General features: G+C 37.6%; 2 protein-coding genes across 3 annotated transcripts in view; both read right to left on the bottom strand.

Annotated features, from left to right (window-relative positions):
• LOC307040843 (troponin I, fast skeletal muscle-like) overlaps positions 1–19,316 on the bottom strand; it is a 124,725-nt gene that overhangs the window by 54,028 nt on the left and 51,381 nt on the right. The window lies entirely within an intron of this gene.
• Positions 6,499–14,777, bottom strand: LOC307040838 (troponin I, fast skeletal muscle-like). 2 transcript variants are annotated; one of them, XM_079684002.1, is made up of 7 exons: positions 14,695–14,777; positions 14,271–14,306; positions 14,055–14,091; positions 13,109–13,237; positions 11,243–11,332; positions 9,847–10,023; positions 6,499–7,673 (listed from the first exon to the last, which is right to left on the bottom strand). In XM_079684002.1, exons 2-7 carry the CDS (start codon positions 14,279–14,281, stop codon positions 7,593–7,595), a joined length of 525 nt encoding a protein of 174 aa, XP_079540128.1. In that variant the 5' UTR covers positions 14,282–14,306; positions 14,695–14,777; the 3' UTR covers positions 6,499–7,592. The 2 variants fall into 2 exon arrangements, with proteins under 2 accessions (XP_079540128.1, XP_079540129.1); XM_079684003.1 differs by lacking the exon at positions 14,695–14,777 and adding an exon at positions 14,605–14,661.

The raw sequence follows: 19,316 nt of genomic DNA, 5'->3' as shown, positions 1-19,316 counted from the left end.
CCATGTCTCTTCTACATCAACATGTGTCCCCTCTTCTCCATGTCTCTTCTACATCAACATGTGTCCCCTCTTCTTCATGTCTCCTCTACATCAACATGTGTCCCCTCTTCTTCATGTCTCTTCTACATCAACATGTGTCCCCTCTTCTTCATGTCTCTTCTACATCAACATGTGTCCCCTCTGTGGAAAGAGACTCTGAAAGTTTCAGGAACAAAGATTCTCTCTCTTTTTGATCCATTTCTATAAAAACCTGTCTGAAAATGAGCTGATCAGATTTTGGCCACTTTGTGATGTCATAACTATGTTTTGTCTTGTGTAGCCATTAGCCAATCAGCAACCAAGGTGTATGAACCAGAGTGTACCCCTGTCCTTAGTTTGGCTTTTACATGTGTTGGTAAAATGCGTCTTTGTGTGTTTCTTTTTCACATATGTGGTATTGAGTATATACCTATATCAATATCTATTGATGAGATGTTAGCGTGTTCGAAGTGTCGGCGGCATTTTTGAATCATTTAATTCAACATTAAAGGGATAAATGAATTATTACATTACATTTCAATTTAGCTGACAATACTTATACAATTCTACTTAGGTACATTTTTTTATTCAGAACTTTAATTTGTAATCAAGTATCTTCAGAACAAAGTAATTAAGTAACTTGAGTAGAGGATGGTAGGCCAACATCAGTATCTTGAAGCGGAGGATAATATCATCTGTTATTATAATCTAATATATAACTCTGAAATGTGCCACTCTGCATAATAACATATGTGTATGCTAATGCTTTTTAAACTTTTACAAATGGTATATTATGATTTTTACTTGTAACAGAGTATTTTTACAATGCGGTGTAACTACGTTGACTTAAGTTGAAGATTGGAGTACTACGTGATAAACCATTCATCCCTTTTTTTATATAGTTAATTTATAACAATCCAGAATGATTTCTCTGTCTCTCCCCACTCCTTACTGCCCCGGCAGCACCACTCAGGATAGACAAAGCCATGTTACACTTTGTGCAGCTTCTATCAGCATCTAGTGGCCTTTTGAGGAACTGCGCCTGAGGACATGAACCTCCGACAGAGACTGATGTCCGGTTATTCCATCATGAGCCGCAATGTTCCTTAACACACAATAAGGAGAACATAGCGGATGTACGGAAGTATGAGTCCAGTGTCCTCGCTGCACCCCTCAGAGCAGACAACATGATATTTACTCAGCAGTGTCTGGTGTCAGATTGCAAATTCATAAAAATAAATACTCACCTGGTCTTTAACCTTCTCCTTCTTCTCCTTCTTCTCCTTCTTCTTCTTCTTGGCAGCGCTGCAGTGAGGACAAACAGTGTTTTCTTTGTTATTTAGTAAAAACATAACGTGTAAACATGCAACCTAAACCGACTCCAAATCACAGATAAGTTTTTTAACACTGAAAACAGTCTTCAAGATGTACCTGAAGAAATATCATCTTTTCCTCCACAAAAAAAACAGAGAAAAACGAACTTTTGTTGGCAGGTAAAAGTAGGTTTCTAATGTCCCAGTGTCTTTGTTAGAGTCGCAAGTATTTCTTACATTTGACTGTCATTCAAAGTGTCATCTAATAACTTTAACGCAACCCGGTATCACGGCAAGACGTGAACATGTGACGATGTACCATGCTGGGAGACGTGAAGATGTCACGATTTCGTCCCTTCAAACGTGACAGTTACACGGCATTGTTAACATGGCCCAACCAGTGGAGAAATACCCGGAAATGCCAAGCAAATGCTAACCCGACGGTAGCTACATGTAGCCTTTGTTTCTGCTAAAAGAGGTGTCGACCAGCTGGGGCAACAAGAACATCGGCGAAATCGGGTGTGACTAAAATAAATAATTATTATATTAATATTGACAATAACAACCGACCGTCGGGGTAGGATAAACAGTGTTTTCTTTCTGTTATTTACGAAGAGGATTACGTGTAAACATGCAACCCAAACCGACTCCAAATCACAGATAAAATGAGTTTTTTTAACTGAAAACTGTGTTGAAGATGAACCTGAAGTTTGATCATCTTTCAACCACAAAACGCAGAAAAACAAATTCCAATAGCAGTTAAAAGTAAGTACCTGAAATGTCCCAGCGTCTTTGTTCACATTTGACTGTCATTCAAAGTGTCATCTAATAACTTTAATGCAACACTTTAACGCCAAAGCTTGTTAACATTTTGTTTAGTTATGAGACACTGAGCAGCTGATCTCACTGATTAACACTCAGAGGAGGAACTAATGAGAGAATCAGCTGCAGCCGTTTCACTGCAACACAAACCTCGAGTTGGACTGAGATCAAAAACATGGTATAATAATGTTAATTTCTTTCCTATGGTTTTAAAGAATAACCCTCGTTGTTCAGGATCTGTATCTGAAGGTCTTAAAATTCAGCGAATCTAACGTGTTTCATGATAACGGGCTACAGTAGTACAAATACTTCCTTACTGTACTTAAGTACATGTTTCTGGTATCAGTACTTTACTCCACTACTTATTTTCCTGACGACTTTTTACTTTGACTTCTTACATGTTGAATACAAATACCTGTACTTTCTACTTCTTACATGTTGAACTCAAATACCTGTACTTTCTACTTCTTACATGTTGAACTCAAATACCTGTACTTTCTACTTCTCACATGTTGAATACAAATACCTGTACTTTCTACTTCTCACATGTTGAACTCAAATACCTGTACTTTCTACTTCTTACATGTTGAACTCAAATACCTGAACTTTCTACTTCTTACATGTTGAACTCAAATACCTGTACTTTCTACTTCTTACATGTTGAACTCAAATACCTGTACTTTCTACTTCTTACATGTTGAACTCAAATACCTGTACTTTCTACTTCTTACATGTTGAACTCAAATACCTGTACTTTCTACTTCTTACATGTTGAACTCAAATACCTGTACTTTCTACTTCTCACATGTTGAACACAAATACCTGTACTTTCTACTTCTCACATGTTGAACACAAATACCTGTACTTTCTACTTCTCACATGTTGAATACAAATACCTGTACTTTCTACTTCTTACATGTTGAACTCAAATACCTGTACTTTCTACTTCTCACATGCTGAACACAAATACCTGTACTTTCTACTTCTCACATGTTGAATACAAATACCTGTACTTTCTACTTCTCACATGTTGAACACAAATACCTGTACTTTCTACTTCTCACATGTTGAACTCAAATACCTGTACTTTCTACTTCTTACATGTTGAACCCAAATACCTGTACTTTCTACTTCTTACATGTTGAACCCAAATACCTGTACTTTCTACTTCTCACATGTTGAACACAAATACCTGTACTTTCTACTTCTTACATGTTGAACTCAAATACCTGTACTTTCTACTTCTTACATGTTGAACTCAAATACCTGTACTTTCTACTTCTTACATGTTGAACTCAAATACCTGTACTTTCTACTTCTTACATGTTGAACACAAATACCTGTACTTTCTACTTCTTACATGTTGAACACAAATACCTGTACTTTCTACTTCTTACATGTTGAACTCAAATACCTGTACTTTCTACTTCTTACATGTTGAACTCAAATACCTGTACTTTCTACTTCTTACATGTTGAACTCAAATACCTGTACTTTCTACTTCTTACATGTTGAACTCAAATACCTGTACTTTCTACTTCTTACATGTTGAACTCAAATACCTGTACTTTCTACTTCTTACATGTTGAACACAAATACCTGTACTTTCTACTTCTTACATGTTGAACTCAAATACCTGTACTTTCTACTTCTCACATGTTGAACTCAAATACCTGTACTTTCTACTTCTTACATGTTGAACTCAAATACCTGTACTTTCTACTTCTTACATGTTGAACTCAAATACCTGTACTTTCTACTTCTCTCATTTTCCAAACAGGCTGGTTCCTTTAGTCTGAATGTGTGTTTGGTGGCGTGATCATTATTATTTAGAGTCATTGCGTGCCTATTGATTTGAACACGATCCGTGTATCCATCATTTCCTGGTCTTCTCTAAAGAAGAGGGACCAATGGAAACGTTGTCATGTTGCCGTTGGTCACCATGGAAACATTCATTAGCTAACAATGACATTATTGTTCTATTAATATAAAGGGAGGTCAGGTACTCTTTAAAACAGCTGCTAGTTATGGGTACTTTTTACTGAAGTACATTTCAAAGCCTCTTTACTTTGACTTGAGTAAAGAAGTTTAGTCAGTACTTCTACTTTCACCAGAGTATTTTTAAACAGGAGTATCTGTACTTCTACTTGAGTAAAGGATGTGTGTACTTCTGCCCTCTCTGTGTATAAATAACCTCTGATATTCCCACAGGTTAAACACACATTATATTCTGGATGTTTGCAGCTCTCCTGCTCCGTCTTCTCTTTTCTAATTCTGTCTGCTGAGACTGGAAATGAGAAGGCAGCTGTTTTTTTCTGAGGATACGACACAGCTGCCAAATATAACCTGCAGTAACCCGGAGGAACGGGAGGCCAAACACAAGACATTGTTGAGGATGTTGAGAGTCAAACTCAAGGCCAAATTACAGCCTCTTGTGTATTTAGATTCCGACCACAGATTATTTTTAGTCCGTCTAGTTAATCGACGAGGAACCAAAGACCCTTGCATCACAGAAAATATGTCAGGTAGCTGGAAATAAGCCAATATTAAGGGTAGATAATAGCATGGTGCCTCATTCGTAGGTCTGTAAAATAAGCTGGATGTGAGCTTATTTACAATCTTTAGGGTTTTTATGTGCATACAGTTGCATGCTAGAAGGCTGGGTTAACGGGACACATGAACCACATCATCAAGGATATTTAACTTTTCTTTTATTATTTTTAAATACCCCACACAACCATTGAATGTCATATCCAGGCTGTTGTGAGTGGGCTGTATGTTAGCCTATTTGTTTAAATGTAATAAACATGTGTTATTATTTTTTTTGTCTTGACTAAATGCAGCAATCGCTAAGGCTTTATGTAGCGCAGTGTTTCTCAAACTTTTCCATACCAAGGACCACTTAACCAATAAAAAAACACTCGCGGACCACCTAACTCCACAAATATCCCAAATCACATCGTTTTTCTCGAACAAATTACAAATCGCCTGAAAATGATACAAACAAGTGGCAACATGTGTGATGAAGGTGTTGCGCTGGGCTATATCATGCAAATGGAAATGAAACTTAAGCTCGCTCCATTGCAGAGATATTCCCGCGAGAGTGCGGAAAACTTAAATTCATTTATTTATTTCAAATGTGAAATTTTACCAATATACTCACGGACCACTAGGGGGAGCTCACGGACCACCAGTTGTCCGCGGACCACACTTTGAGAAGCACTGTACGCAAGAATGCTATATAGTACACACACAAATATAAAAAACGTATTTAATGTTTTTACGATTGAATAGAAGCATTTTAAATTAAACAATTGTGCCTGGGCTTTAATGTGAACTTTATTTTCTAGTGTGGCCTTTAATTAAAAAAAAAAAAACGACTTAATGAATAAGCTGACGAAAAATGTACAAAAAATGACCCGTTTTATATTTTTTTAATTGATATTTTGGCAACTTTTACATATATTTCTCTGAATAGATTAGACTTGGTACCGGATTCAATGCCATTATATCTTATCCTATATTATCTGATAGCAACAGGAAACTGAATGAACTTACTGTACCTCTGCAGAAAACACACCAGCTCACTCCAGTTCCTCTGAAAGCAAAAGAAGATAAAGGTAAGTCATTATTGGGAATACAAAACCATTTAGTAGAATCCAGAAATAATGGCACTATAATTAATATTTCACCTTTTCTGCTCCAACTGGAAAATACTCAAGACCTTTCCATTTCTGATATTGATATGAAAAGGCTTTGAATCAGTTAAAAAAAAAATCTGGATTCAGAACAAATTATACAAAGGTTTACTCAAAAAAGGAAATAGGATCAGGGCTAAAATATGAAATAGATTTAAATTCGACTATAATGGGTGTAATTTGTACTGCTATGAATGTCAAAGAGCTTTTCCTCTACAGTGATAAGCACCAACTAATCTACCTGATGTTCATGCTAACGGTACAACCAACGTTAGCTAATGGCTAGGGTTTAACTGTAAAGATGTAAACCTTTTAAAGATTCTTAAGCCTTATTAGTCTTTTGAAAACTAGCTACGGATTAGCATAACGTTAGCATGAGGAAAGTAGCATTACATTTAGGGTCAGTAACAGTGAAATGATTAGCATCTTCGGAGAGTTGGTGCCCAATAAAAGGCATTCATACTGGTCTGTTAAATCCAAATGAAGGTATCTCTTTGTAATGTTTTAATTTCTTGCCTACCGTTTTAAAGAATGCCCCTCGTTGATAAGGATCTGTAGCTGAAGGTTTTAAACTTGAATTTTTCTGTATAGATCTGCAGCTGTTGGACCCGTGAGTGTTTACAAATGCAACCAGACTGTGAACAAGATGAACATGAAGCTTCTGTATTTAATGTGACAGCAACAAGACGATTAAAGTACATCACACTTCTGTTTGAACAGCTTACAAAAGATAGCATGGTGTTGTTTAGTACAGACGAGGGCTGAGTTATACTTCTGCGATCTAAGTTCTGTTTTTAAAAAAAAAATCACTTTACTGCCTGTTAGCTTGCCATGCTAACACAACTTGTGGTTGTGTCATCCATTGGTGACCGTTAGCTTGCCATGCTAACGAGATTTGTGTTTTTTATCCATTACTGACTGTTAGCTTGACATGCTAAAGCAAGTTTTGATTGTTTCATCCATTACTGACTGTTACCTTGAAAAGATAACACAACTTTAGCTTTTTTTATCCATTACTGAGCGTTAGCTTGCCAGGCTAACCCAACTTATTGGCTAGCGTTAAACAATTTTCCTCTTTTACTGGGAATTGTCTATTTCTATATGTGACACGAATGGCTGCAGAAAATTGGCATAGTCAGTTTTAGAATAAAATAAAATGTAGGATATCAAATACTATTAAATTAGGTCATTTGATTATGGAGTTTATTGGATTCTAGCAGTTTTAGCAATGTTTTGCTGCAGAAGCATAAATCAGCCGTCAGAGAACAACAGCAGGATGGATTTACCACTCGTGTACTAATACTTACATCAGTAGGCTACATACAGTACAAATTCATCACACTACAGTGTCAATACAGACAAAATCAGAAGGCAGCTTGGATTCAACTGAAGAGTTTTGTTCCAACGCAACATATCCAGAAACTACCTGAAACCAGTCTCATCTACCCGACATTTATTACAGATCTTAGTAAAAAGTAAGTAAAAACTGTGAAACTGAACTCATGCATTCGATAATTGAATTAATTTGACTTTCATTCATCACTTACTGTACCATAAACACTATCATATTTCTTAGCTTGAGTCATTTTACTTCAAAGATTATCGAAAATGTTCACATTTTTTAACATATATCCTTCCACGGCAGTCTATGCAAGTATAATGTTGGTTTTTAATGTGGATATGAAGCATTTTGGAATAAAACTCTTCAGTTACAAAGACATCAGACCTGCATCAATCACATTTAACTATCGAACATCTTCTTCCTATCAGACTTGTCTTCAATGTTCTTACGCCAATCTCCGGCATCGCGCAGCTGCTTGTCCTGTGAACACAGAAGACATTTCATTTATTTAAAGCAATGACCAGTAAAAAATATAAAATACAGAAGGGGATGAACACGGATCAAATATTCTAAACGAAAGCCAAAAGGTTCATTCTGATGTTTACAGGAATACTGCTGTTGGCAGCCTTTGCTCGTGTTTTACAATAATTACATTAATTAGACCTCATCTCTCTACAGGAGAACACATGTCTTCTTTTTGTCTCGCAGATGGTTAGACGGCCAAGGGGACCTGTTACGTTTCCAGTTTGCAACCACTTCTTCTTCTATGTTTACTGGCGGATTACAGTCGTGAGTAAAGCTAAGCCAACTTCCGAGCTTCTGACAAAACTATGTGTGTATAGCCACACATACTTATCTTCTAACCAGTCTATGGGAATGCACCTAATTCGCTTTTTTTAAAAAAGTTTGCCAAGTTGTTTTCGCATTTGGTTTGTCAGCAGGATTATGGAAAACTAGATGTCTGGTTTTCAAGAAATGGGTTGAAATGGTGATGCATGGGTCAAGGAGGAACCCATTACATTTTAGGATGGATCTAAATCATAGAAGTCGGAAACATACTTGGATTTCTTTTAGCTGCTGGATTACGTTCGTTCTTGGTTTAGTAATATGAATAAAGGAATGAAAATAGCTCTGGATTGAGCTTTATAAATAAGGGCTAAATATATGCACATGTACCAACATCTCTTTCCCAATTCCCAGTAGTGTCTCTACTTTAAAGAGTCCTCTCCTGCTGATGTTCAGGTGTATATCAGTATGTAGTGGCTCTACTTTAAAGAGTGCTCTCCTGCTGATGTTCAGGTGTATATCAGTATGTAGTGTCTCTACTTTAAAGAGTCCTCTCCTGCTGACTTTCAGGTGTATATCAGTATGTAGTGTCTCTACTTTAAAGAGTCCTCTCCTGCTGATGTTCAGGTGTATATCAGTATGTAGTGTCTCTACTTTAAAGAGTCCTCTCCTGCTGATGTTCAGGTGTATATCAGTATGTAGTGTCTCTACTTTAAAGAGTCCTCTCCTGCTGATGTTCAGGTGTATATCAGTATGTAGTGTCTCTACTTTAAAGAGTCCTCTCCTGATGATGTTCAGGTGTATATCAGTATGTAGTGTCTCTACTTTAAAGAGTCCTCTCCTGCTGATGTTCAGGTGTATATCAGTATGTAGTGTCTCTACTTTAAAGAGTCCTCTCCTGCTGATGTTCAGGTGTATATCAGGATGTAGTGTCTCTACTTTAAAGAGTCCTCTCCTGCTGATGTTCAGGTGTATATCAGTATGTAGTGTCTCTACTTTAAAGAGTCCTCTCCTGCTGATGTTCAGGTGTATATCAGTATGTAGTGTCTTTACTTTAAAGAGTCCTCTCCTGCTAATGATCAGGTGTATATCAGTATGTAGTGTCTCTACTTTAAAGAGTCCTCTCCTGCTGATGTTCAGGTGTATATCAGTATGTAGTGTCTCTACTTTAAAGAGTCCTCTCCTGCTGATGTTCAGGTGTATATCAGTATGTAATGTCTCTACTTTAAAGAGTCCTCTCCTGCTGATGTTCAGGTGTATATCAGTATGTAGTGTCTGTACTTTAAAGAGTCCTCTCCTGCTGATGTTCAGGTGTATATCAGTATGCAGTGTCTGTACTTTAAAGAGTCCTCTCCTGCTGATGTTCAGGTGTATATCAGTATGTAGTGCCTCTACTTTAAAGAGTCCTCTCCTGCTGATGTTCAGGTGTATATCAGTATGTAGTGTCTCTACTTTAAAGAGTCCTCTCCTGCTGATGTTCAGGTGTATATCAGTATGCAGTGTCTGTACTTTAAAGAGTCCTCTCCTGCTGATGTTCAGGTGTATATCAGTATGCAGTGTCTGTACTTTAAAGAGTCCTCTCCTGCTGATGTTCAGGTGTATATCAGTATGTAGTGTCTCTACTTTAAAGAGTCCTCTCCTGCTGATGTTCAGGTGTATATCAGTATGCAGTGTCTGTACTTTAAAGAGTCCTCTCCTGCTGATGTTCAGGTGTATATCAGTATGTAGTGTCTGTACTTTAAAGAGTCCTCTCCTGCTGATGTTCAGGTGTATATCAGTATACAGTGTCTCTACTTTAAAGAGTCCTCTCCTGTTGATGTTCAGGTGTATATCAGTATACAGTGTCTCTACTTTAAAGAGTCCTCACCTCCTCTTTGACCTCCTTCTTGACCTGCTTCAGACCTGCTCTCAGGTCCATGTTCACGGTGTGTTTTGAGCCCAGTAGAGCTTTCAACATGGCGTCTGCAGACATACGGACTTTCTTCAGACGGGGTCTCTTGAACTTTCCCCTCAGATCCACAATCTTTATGTTGAGGTCTCGGACCTTCAGGAGGAATCAGGACAGAAGATTAGACTTCCAGAGGGGCGTGTTATGTCGACATAAAAGAGGAACACTTGTCCTCTAATTCATCACTTAAACTACCAAAATATACTCAAGGAGAGGAACCCATCGAGCCGAAAACATGAGCCTCAGCAGTTTGAACAGTAGAGAGTCTAGAGTTAAACATGAAGAAGTCTGTCTTATGGTCTCATCGCAGAAGGACTTCAGATTGTCATTCCTGCGCTGAAGTTGTTTCCACACACGACGTATAACGTTTTAACTTCCTGAATGAGTGGTGTTGTTAGGAGAGAGGGCAAAAGTACACACATCCTTTACTCAAGTAGAAGTACAGATACTCCTGTTTAAAAATACTCTGGTGAAAGTAGAAGTATTGACTAAACTTCTTTCCTCAAGTCAAAGTAAAGAGGCTTTGAAATGTACTTCAGTAAAAAGTACCCATAACTAGCAGCTGTTTTAAAGAGTACCTGACCTCCCTTTATATTGATAGAACAATAATGTCATTGTTAGCTAATGAATGTTTCCATGGTGACCAACGGCAACATGACAACGTTTCCATTGGTCCCTCTTCTTTAGAGAAGACCAGGAAATGATGGATACACGGATCGTGTTCAAATCAATAGGCACGCAATGACTCTAAATAATAATGATCACGCCACCAAACACACATTCAGACTAAAGGAACCAGCCTGTTTGGAAAATGAGAGAAGTAGAAAGTTCAGGTATTTGTGTTCAACATGTAAGAAGTAGAAAGTACAGGTATTTGTGTTCAACATGTAAGAAGTAGAAAGTACAGGTATTTGTGTTCAACGTGTGAGAAGTAGAAAGTACAGGTATTTGTGTTCAACATGTAAGAAGTAGAAAGTACAGGTATTTGAGTTCAACATGTAAGAAGTAGAAAGTACAGGTATTTGAGTTCAACATGTAAGAAGTAGAAAGTACAGGTATTTGTGTTCAACATGTAAGAAGTAGAAAGTACAGGTATTTGAGTTCAACATGTGAGAAGTAGAAAGTACAGGTATTTGGGTTCAACATGTAAGAAGTCAAAGTAAAAAGTCGTCAGAAAATAATTAGTGGAGTAAAGTACTGATACCAGAAAAATGTACTTAAGTACAGGAACAAAGTATTTGTACTTCACTACTTCCCAATTCTGGTCCGAGGGCAAATGATCTCATTCTGGTATATTATAGAGTAAGTGTCTCACCTCGTTGAGCACCATGTTCAGTTTGAACTCGATGCTGTATCTCTCCTCCTCGCTGATGTCGATCTGATCATGGAGTGTCTTAACGAGCCCCTGAAGAGAAAAACAAATGTCCAGGCAGTTACAGCGGTTATCCATATTAGACGATGACTCCCACCCTCTGCACTGAATCTAAGCTTCTTCCTTCGGGCCGGAGGTTGGTCGTCCCAAAGAGAAGAACGAAGCGGTATAGAAACGGTTTTATCCCAGCAGATATTGCACAAAGGAACACATCATAGGAGCGTCACACAGAGGCCGATTCATTTATTCATATGATTATGAACTTTGAATGTCCATGTTTGTAGTGTTTTCATTTTTAAATGTTTTTGAATAGTTAGAGATTGGACGGAGCAATGTGTACTTGTATTAGTTATTTTATTAGAGGTAGAGGTGTCCCGATCCGATCACGTGATCGGGGATCGGAGCCGATCACGTGATTTTCAAAAGATCGGAATCGGGAGGGAAAAAAATCGGGAATCGGGATTTTTTTTTTTTTTTTTTTTTTTATTAAATACTTTATTTTAATTTTGTGTTCAATGTTACAAAACAAAAATGACCATGTTCAAGTCTTAAAGTCATCCTGAGGCCTTAGTTTTGGTTTCAAATTACACAACATCATGTATGTGTTGCTTCTTTGGGGCTTGTTTTCAGAGACCTGGTTATTTCTCTCAAATCTGGCAACAGAGCGGGCGCAGTGTCTAATTGTAGCAGTAAGCTACCGAGTACTGATAAGCTTTATTTTGTTTTGATCCAATGCTGCACAACTGAACTGATCCAATGCTGCTGTGAAATAAAGAAGCTATATCCATGTTGGATAGAATATCCAATTTAAATAAAAAAATAACCTTAAGGGACAACTTGAATGCTTTTTTGCTTTTTTTTCTCTGAATGCATTGCATAAAGATCGGATCGGGAAAAATCGGTATCGGCAAATTGTCAAAATCAAATGATCGGAATCGGATCGGGAGCAAAAAAAGGTGATCGGGACATCCCTAATATGATGTGTGTTTGTTTTTGGAGTGTGTCAGGATGGATCCCTTGTCTTTTTCTAACTAAATACCTACGCGTACAAATAAAGAACCTGAACCTGATTTTCAACCCAAAATATTTGTGTAAAGTGTCTCATGTCGTAAACCCATAGAACAGACCCAGAGTCTGTGCTGGGAACCCTTTTATCTGACTAAACATATTACTTTGAGGGGTCAAAGTGTTGTGATCAATGAAGACAAAACGTTCGTAGTATTTCGGGGAGAAGTCGTTATATTTTAAGGGAAAAGTGTTGAAATATTTGGAGGAAAAAAGTCATAATATTTCATGAAAAAAGCTGAAGTATTATTATGCGGGGAAATCATAATACCCATGACCCCGCCCCCCCAAAAAGATAAAAAGACAATTCACAATATTTAGAGAAAGTTATATTAAGATTTTTGTTAGTATTCAAGAAAAGAGTTGCAGTGTTTTGAGGGAAATGTCGTAATATCTAAAAAAAAACATCAACAATTGCATTAGTTGGGGGGTAACATTTTGTAATGTAAAAAAAACTACAAAAATAGTAAAAATCCTCAGAAAAAAGTCATAATGTTTTGATTTAAAAGTAGTTATTATTGGGAGTGAAAGAGTCTAAATGTAGTTTCAGTGACGCCACAGCTGCATTTATCAGCTCCTCATGGGGGTCCTCTTTTAACCAATCACATTTCACCACAATCTCCAGCAGCCAATCATCGTATATAAATCTATAGTTAGATTTCTTTCCATGCTTCCCCCCCCCTCCCCCCCCCCCCCTCACACAGTGGGTCTCCCCCCCCCTCCCCCTCACACAGTGGGTCTCACCAGCAGCTCGTCCCTGGAGTACGGCAGCTCCAGAGATGGAACCTTATCCTCCAGGAACTTCTCTCTCTCCGACACCTTCACATTCGATTCAGCGTCCAACAGATTTGTGGCAACCAGCAGCATGGACCCCTGTGGACGAGGACATCATGTAATACAGTATCTCACAGGTCTCAGATATATCCAGAACCTGTCTCTGATTGGCTGAAACACCAAACAGATCATTGCAGCGTTACCCATAATCCCCTCTGTTTCAGCCCTGTTTCCAAAGTGCTGATTCTCTGTCTGTTACTTTAGATGAAAATAAGGTGGGGGGGTGGGGGGGTTACCTTGGTTGCTGATTGGCTAATGGTTACACAAGACAAAACATCGTTATGACATCATAAAGTGGCCAAAATCTGATCAGCTCATTTTCAGACACGGTTTTTATAGAAATGGATCAAAAAGAGAGAGAATCTTTGTTCCTGAAACTTTCAGAGTCTCTTTCCACAGAGGGGACACATGTTGATGTAGAAGAGACATGGAGAAGAGGGGACACATGTTGATGTAGAAGAGACATGGAGAAGAGGGGACACATGTTGATGTAGAAGAGACATGAAGAAGAGGGGACACATGTTGATGTAGAAGAGACATGAAGAAGAGGGGACACATGTTGATGTAGAAGAGACATGAAGAAGAGGGGACACATGTTGATGTAGAAGAGACATGAAGAAGAGGGGACACATGTTGATGTAGGAGAGACATGGAGAAGAGGGGACACATGTTGATGTAGAAGAGACATGAAGAAGACGGGACACATGTTGATGTAGAAGAGACATGAAGAAGAGGGGACACATGTTGATGTAGAAGAGACATGGAGAAGAGGGGACACATGTTGATGTAGAAGAGACATGATTTTGTACATCTAAAAAACTCTTTCTTCGTGGAGAATAAAAACTAAATGTCTTACTTTCAGAGTATGCTTACGCCTCGCAGACAGTCTCTTCCTGCAGGAGAACAAAACAGAAAACAGGATTAAGACATTTGGGCAATAATGTTTTCAATAAATCATTTAATCTGTCTTTATTATGAGGAGTGTTTTTGTCGATGCTCATGGCCAAAAGCCTAAAACATTTATATTTGATGAATCACACAGCAATATAATATTATTAAACCGTGAACTTACTCATCTGCCATGGTGGCAGCAGAATCCCGGCTTTATCTGGAGAGAAACAAGAGAAACACATCAAATCATTAACATAACCCCCACTAATGTGATGTTACGTATAAAGTGAACCTTATTTTTGATGAAAGGAATATCTGTATCTCAATTGATTTCAAGACAGCAAAAAACAACGCTAACTTTCTTCGTCACAATTCACAAAATCAGCTTTAATTTAAAAATAAATGTTGTTCGTCAAAGGGCTTGCAGCAGAAAAACACGATCCATTCTCAGATAAAACATCATCTCCATGTTACATATAAACATAAGGATTATCCACCACGACACAGACACATACTGTGGGGGAAACTTCTGAAGCAATGTTTCAGAAACAGGACTCAGAGAGAGAGAGACGAGGAGAGCTGGAGCTTTGATGGCAAACACTAACGGTTTATTTGGAGCTTCGGCCGGAGAATTCATAAGACATGTCACGGGCATACTTGTCAACCCTCCCGATTTTCGCGGGAGACTCCCGATTTCATTGCCCTCTCCCTGTTTCCTCCCGGTTTCATATTTCTCCCGATTTCTGACTAAATCCGATTTACTCAGGAGCGTTTCCACTCGGACTTTAATACAGCTACAGCATTGTTTTGTTTCCATGGTAGCGCGTCTCTTTAGTAGCGCGTGCAACTGAAATTCTGAGAGGGTGAGGCAGATAGTCACAGAAAACAGAACAAGAATCAACAACTCTACCCTCTGCTCACTCCTTTCCTATAATACAGGTCCAGCCCAAACATATGCTCCATCAAGACAGTGTACTTACAACTACAATAAGCATGTTAATGTTAATTAACACGCCACGGTCTGACCACACGGTTGAGACGCCACAATCAATTCTGAAGAACCCTTCCTCTCGTATGAGGTTTTAACTAGTTTCGCTAAGGGTAATCAACATTCTTCATTAGATAGAATAAACAGATGTGTTGTCGCTTATGGCTCGGTGTCATCTACACCCCGAGAAGGATGTGTTCCAGGTGTCCCACAACAATAACTATCTCTGACCGAGAGCGGCCCGCGCGGTCACAAACTGGTAACAACTCGCTAGGGCAGCCCCTCCTCAAGAGAGATAACGGCTGCTCGAGGCTGGAGCATCTGCGTCAGAGGGTGAAAGAGGACACTAGGGCTAATGATTCCCTAACACATACAACATTTTAAAATCTCTATATTTGTTGTCAAACACAGTTCACACAGTGTTTTATGAGAGTTTGCTATACTTCTAGTCCTAAAGTGCGTTTCGGTTGATTATAATTATATTTTTGGATGCGTTACTTGCTTGTAAAGCGCGTTTGAGCACCAGGAAAAGCATAATATAAATAACATGTTTTGTTCATATTTCAATCAAAAAAAAGGGATGTTTTTTCTCTCAGGAACGCCAACGAGGCTGTAGACTTTATTTTATTTTAATAAGAGGACAAAGTGAAGCTCACATTGTGATTTAGGATTATTTTACTTGTATTAATAATATATTAATAATAATGAATAAAGAAAAAAGTAAGTCAAATAATAAAAATGATGATAATAACAATAAGTACATTCATAATATTAAGAATAAATAATAATATTAATAGTATTGATTATGTGTCATTAGCTTGATTACTCCTACAGTATATAAACTAATATACGTTATAATAATTGAGAACATGAGCCTATGGACAGTAAATTAAGAATCTATAAGTTACCAGGTAACTCACATTAAACCAGTTTGATGAAAGTGTGTTTTTAGCCGAATTTCACACTAAATCTCTGGACGCAAATTAGTTTTTTGCTGACAAACAAAAACACCATCTGTTCATAAGTACTTTACATTTATTCATTAACGTTATTACTTGTCGTTTAAAGCCCTGTGTCTCCTCCTCGTCTCACATGTCAGGTTCGGATCAACTCGTTTCTATCTTAGGACGTCCATGTTTATCCAGGACATTTATCTGCTCTGGGCTTTGTAACTGAGGCCGCGTTAATGCCTCAAAGCATCACAACGGATAAATATAGACCCAGAGATGGAGGTCCAGACAACTGGGCTGCAAATAACACCAAGAAATGATGGGATGGATTGTCCAGGATATTACTTTCAAAAGAGAATTACTTGTTTATTGTAGTGCCACCAACAGGTCAAAGTGTTACTCTAAACTATTACCATACATCCCATTCTTACCAATAGTATTAGTACACTATAGTTCTGCTTATGGTTAGATATGTTAGTACAATGCCTACAAAGCTGGGATCAGAAAAGTATTATAAAGTATTTCTGGATATGAATCATAACAACTTCTAAAACTGATAACCATTGTTTACAATTGTATTTTCTTATTTTTACTATACAGTTTTTAGGGATCTGCTATTTGTATTACCACCAGGAATGTATTGGTAATGTATAGTTTGTTAGTTTTTGTTCATAATAGATATATAATGTGAGGTTTTTTCATGAGGACCACAGGAATATTAGCCTAGCTGCTACCATGTTTTTTGCTAATGGGAGGCTAATGCTAACATGCTGTTAGTTTACAAGTTAACTATAAGGCTTAATTTTAACACATTCACTCACTAAATGCAGTTATGCTAACATGCTGTTAGTTTCATGGTAACTTTAAACGTTACATTTGAGTATATTTACTCACTAAATGAAGGCATAGTAACATGATAAGCGCTACATGCTAAACGCTAGCACATAGCATAATAACATGCTAGATTTTTAGCATGTTAGCGTTAAATTAGCAAGTCAGCTTTTAGATTTACTGTAACCATGACAACTTTGTTTCAGTTTCATTCTCAGATAATTTCCTTTGTACAAATTACTGCCACACACACACACACACACACACACACACACACACACACAATTAGCTTTACATGTTGCAGCAATACCATCAAAAAGTTACTGCCACAACAACCAGTAGTACAACAAAATCAGGCCAACCTTACAAACTGCCAACTCAACCCTGACCCCATAACTATTTAATGTACTTCGTTGTTGCTTTAAACACTTACAATTTCTAAAATAATGTTTCTTTACCACCAAATATTTGGAACCATTTACTGTTAACTAGAAATGTAGTGCAGCAAAAAAGTAGTGGAGTATAAAGAAGCACTGTAGATAATGAAGTATAGAAGTATCTTTAAAATGATACTGAAGAACAGTGCCTGAATAAGTGTACTTAGTTATTTGATACGGCATCCATCTACATGAACTTGACTTCTCCTGTTGTGAGAGTCCGGATAGCGACGGAGTGATGGATTAAAAATCTATTCCCGGAGCCTCAGCTGTTCCCAACATCTTCATTATGTTGAAAAAATAAATGACAGCGGTCTCGTCTTAAAAGAAGAGACTCGGCGCAAGAATCCCAAAACACATTTCTGCCTCGGGAACAAATGGCCGTCATCTGTGAACCAGCAACAGGTGGAGGGTCTCCGGGGCTCTCGGGGTATTTTAGGACCCTCCAAACTCAAGGGGCCATAACAACACGTTGGCTTCGGAGCTGGGATAATATCACGGTTAAATATAGGGTGTGGTTTTTGTTCTTAAGTAACTGGAGTTAGGGATTGTCTCTGGAGGCTTCGAAGAAACACGAAGCCGAGACGTTACGGTGAAAATAACTCGGGATGACCTCAGAACAGTTCATTCACTTCACACTGACTGAAGTACAGACACGAGGGTACAATGGCATCTACATTTAAAACCCCCGGGCTTAAAGGAGTATCTAAAAAAAGAAAAGATATCGGTAAGAAAAGTTCATGTTGAGGTTCATGACGTTACGGAAAACCAGAGAAAAAGCTTCTATGTTTTCAAAAAAACGGTTCATTGTTGGAGACTTGATTACAAACAAAAAGAAGACTTGTGGTGGATTGATATTTAGATCTTTACTTAAATAAAAGTATCACTACTTAAGCAAAAAAACCTCTCCGAAAGACGTACTCGTGTAAAAGTAAACAAGCCTCAAAATGTACTCTGGATTCAAAATGATCAAATTATTATTGATATATTCAAGGAAGCAGCATTTGATTGTAAACAAAGTAGGGATCATTTTAAATATTTAAAATGACATTAGTAGTTTAACTCCTTAGAGAGCAGAATATATAGAGAGAGATTATTTATTCAACAGGATGGTTTTTTAAACTAATCTTGCACGTTAAATCTTGACCGGGAACATATATATCTTCTCTTTTTAGGCTGCTGCAACACAAACATGTCCCAAATTGGGATCAATAAAGTACTTCTTATCTTATCATACATCTATGAGTCTACCAATGCACTTTCACACAGAGTAGTTGAGTATAAAATGGAAATAAAAGACCCTCAAATTGTGTTTCAACCTCTAAAGTTTACACCATGTTTCCCTCCGAAGACTGAAATCTGAATACCTCGCAAGTTATCTGTAAAATGCAACAAAAATAAATCTGGGATGTGCCTTTTATTTCCATATAAGCTACAAGAGTTATACTTAAAATAAAACGTGAAACTGTGAAGAAGAATGGTACAAAAGTACATTTACTGTCCTCCATTTAGTTTGGTTTAGCGTCTCCATAGAAAATATCGGAAAAACGTTGGTAATGTGGAAGTTAAATATTAAAAAAACTCAAAATGGTATACGTTAAAGTCTCGTAAACTAAAAGCTACAAGAGTTACACTTGTAAAAATGCCAAATGAAACTTGTAATTTCGAAGACATGAGTACATTTACTGTCCTCCGCTTCATTTGGTTTCAAAATTGAAAATACTCAAAATAGTGCTTCGTTAAAGTCTTTAACTAAAGTTTACAACAGATTTTTTCTCCTCAAAGTCTGAAAACTGTCAGCAATTATTAAAAGAGAAAAAATATATAAGTACATTTACTGGTTCTCCAAGGAGCAGAATGGAAAGACTTTGGGAAAGTTATGAGTAAAACAAATCAAACCCCTGACTGAAATTGCTTTCTTAAAGATATACCAAAAATCTACATGTTATTGCCATTAAACCTTCAAGAGAGAAAAGAGAGATACCTAAAATGAGCAGAAGTAGAAGCTTCTGTATCTCCGT

The sequence above is a fragment of the Notothenia rossii genome (assembly GCF_949606895.1).
Source record: "Notothenia rossii genome assembly, chromosome: 5".
NCBI lineage: Eukaryota > Metazoa > Chordata > Actinopteri > Perciformes > Nototheniidae > Notothenia > Notothenia rossii.
This window is presented reverse-complemented; position numbering and strand designations above follow the sequence as displayed.

Bases quoted from the DNA above. Each gene is read 5' to 3' on its own strand.
- LOC307040838 (XM_079684002.1), bottom strand. The intron at 13,238-14,054 runs GTAAGACATTTA...CCTCGTCCACAG, and splicing joins GGCGTAAGCATACTCTGAAA to GGGTCCATGCTGCTGGTTGC. The intron at 7,674-9,846 runs GTGAGGACTCTT...CTGTGTTCACAG, and splicing joins AGAAGGAGGTCAAAGAGGAG to GACAAGCAGCTGCGCGATGC.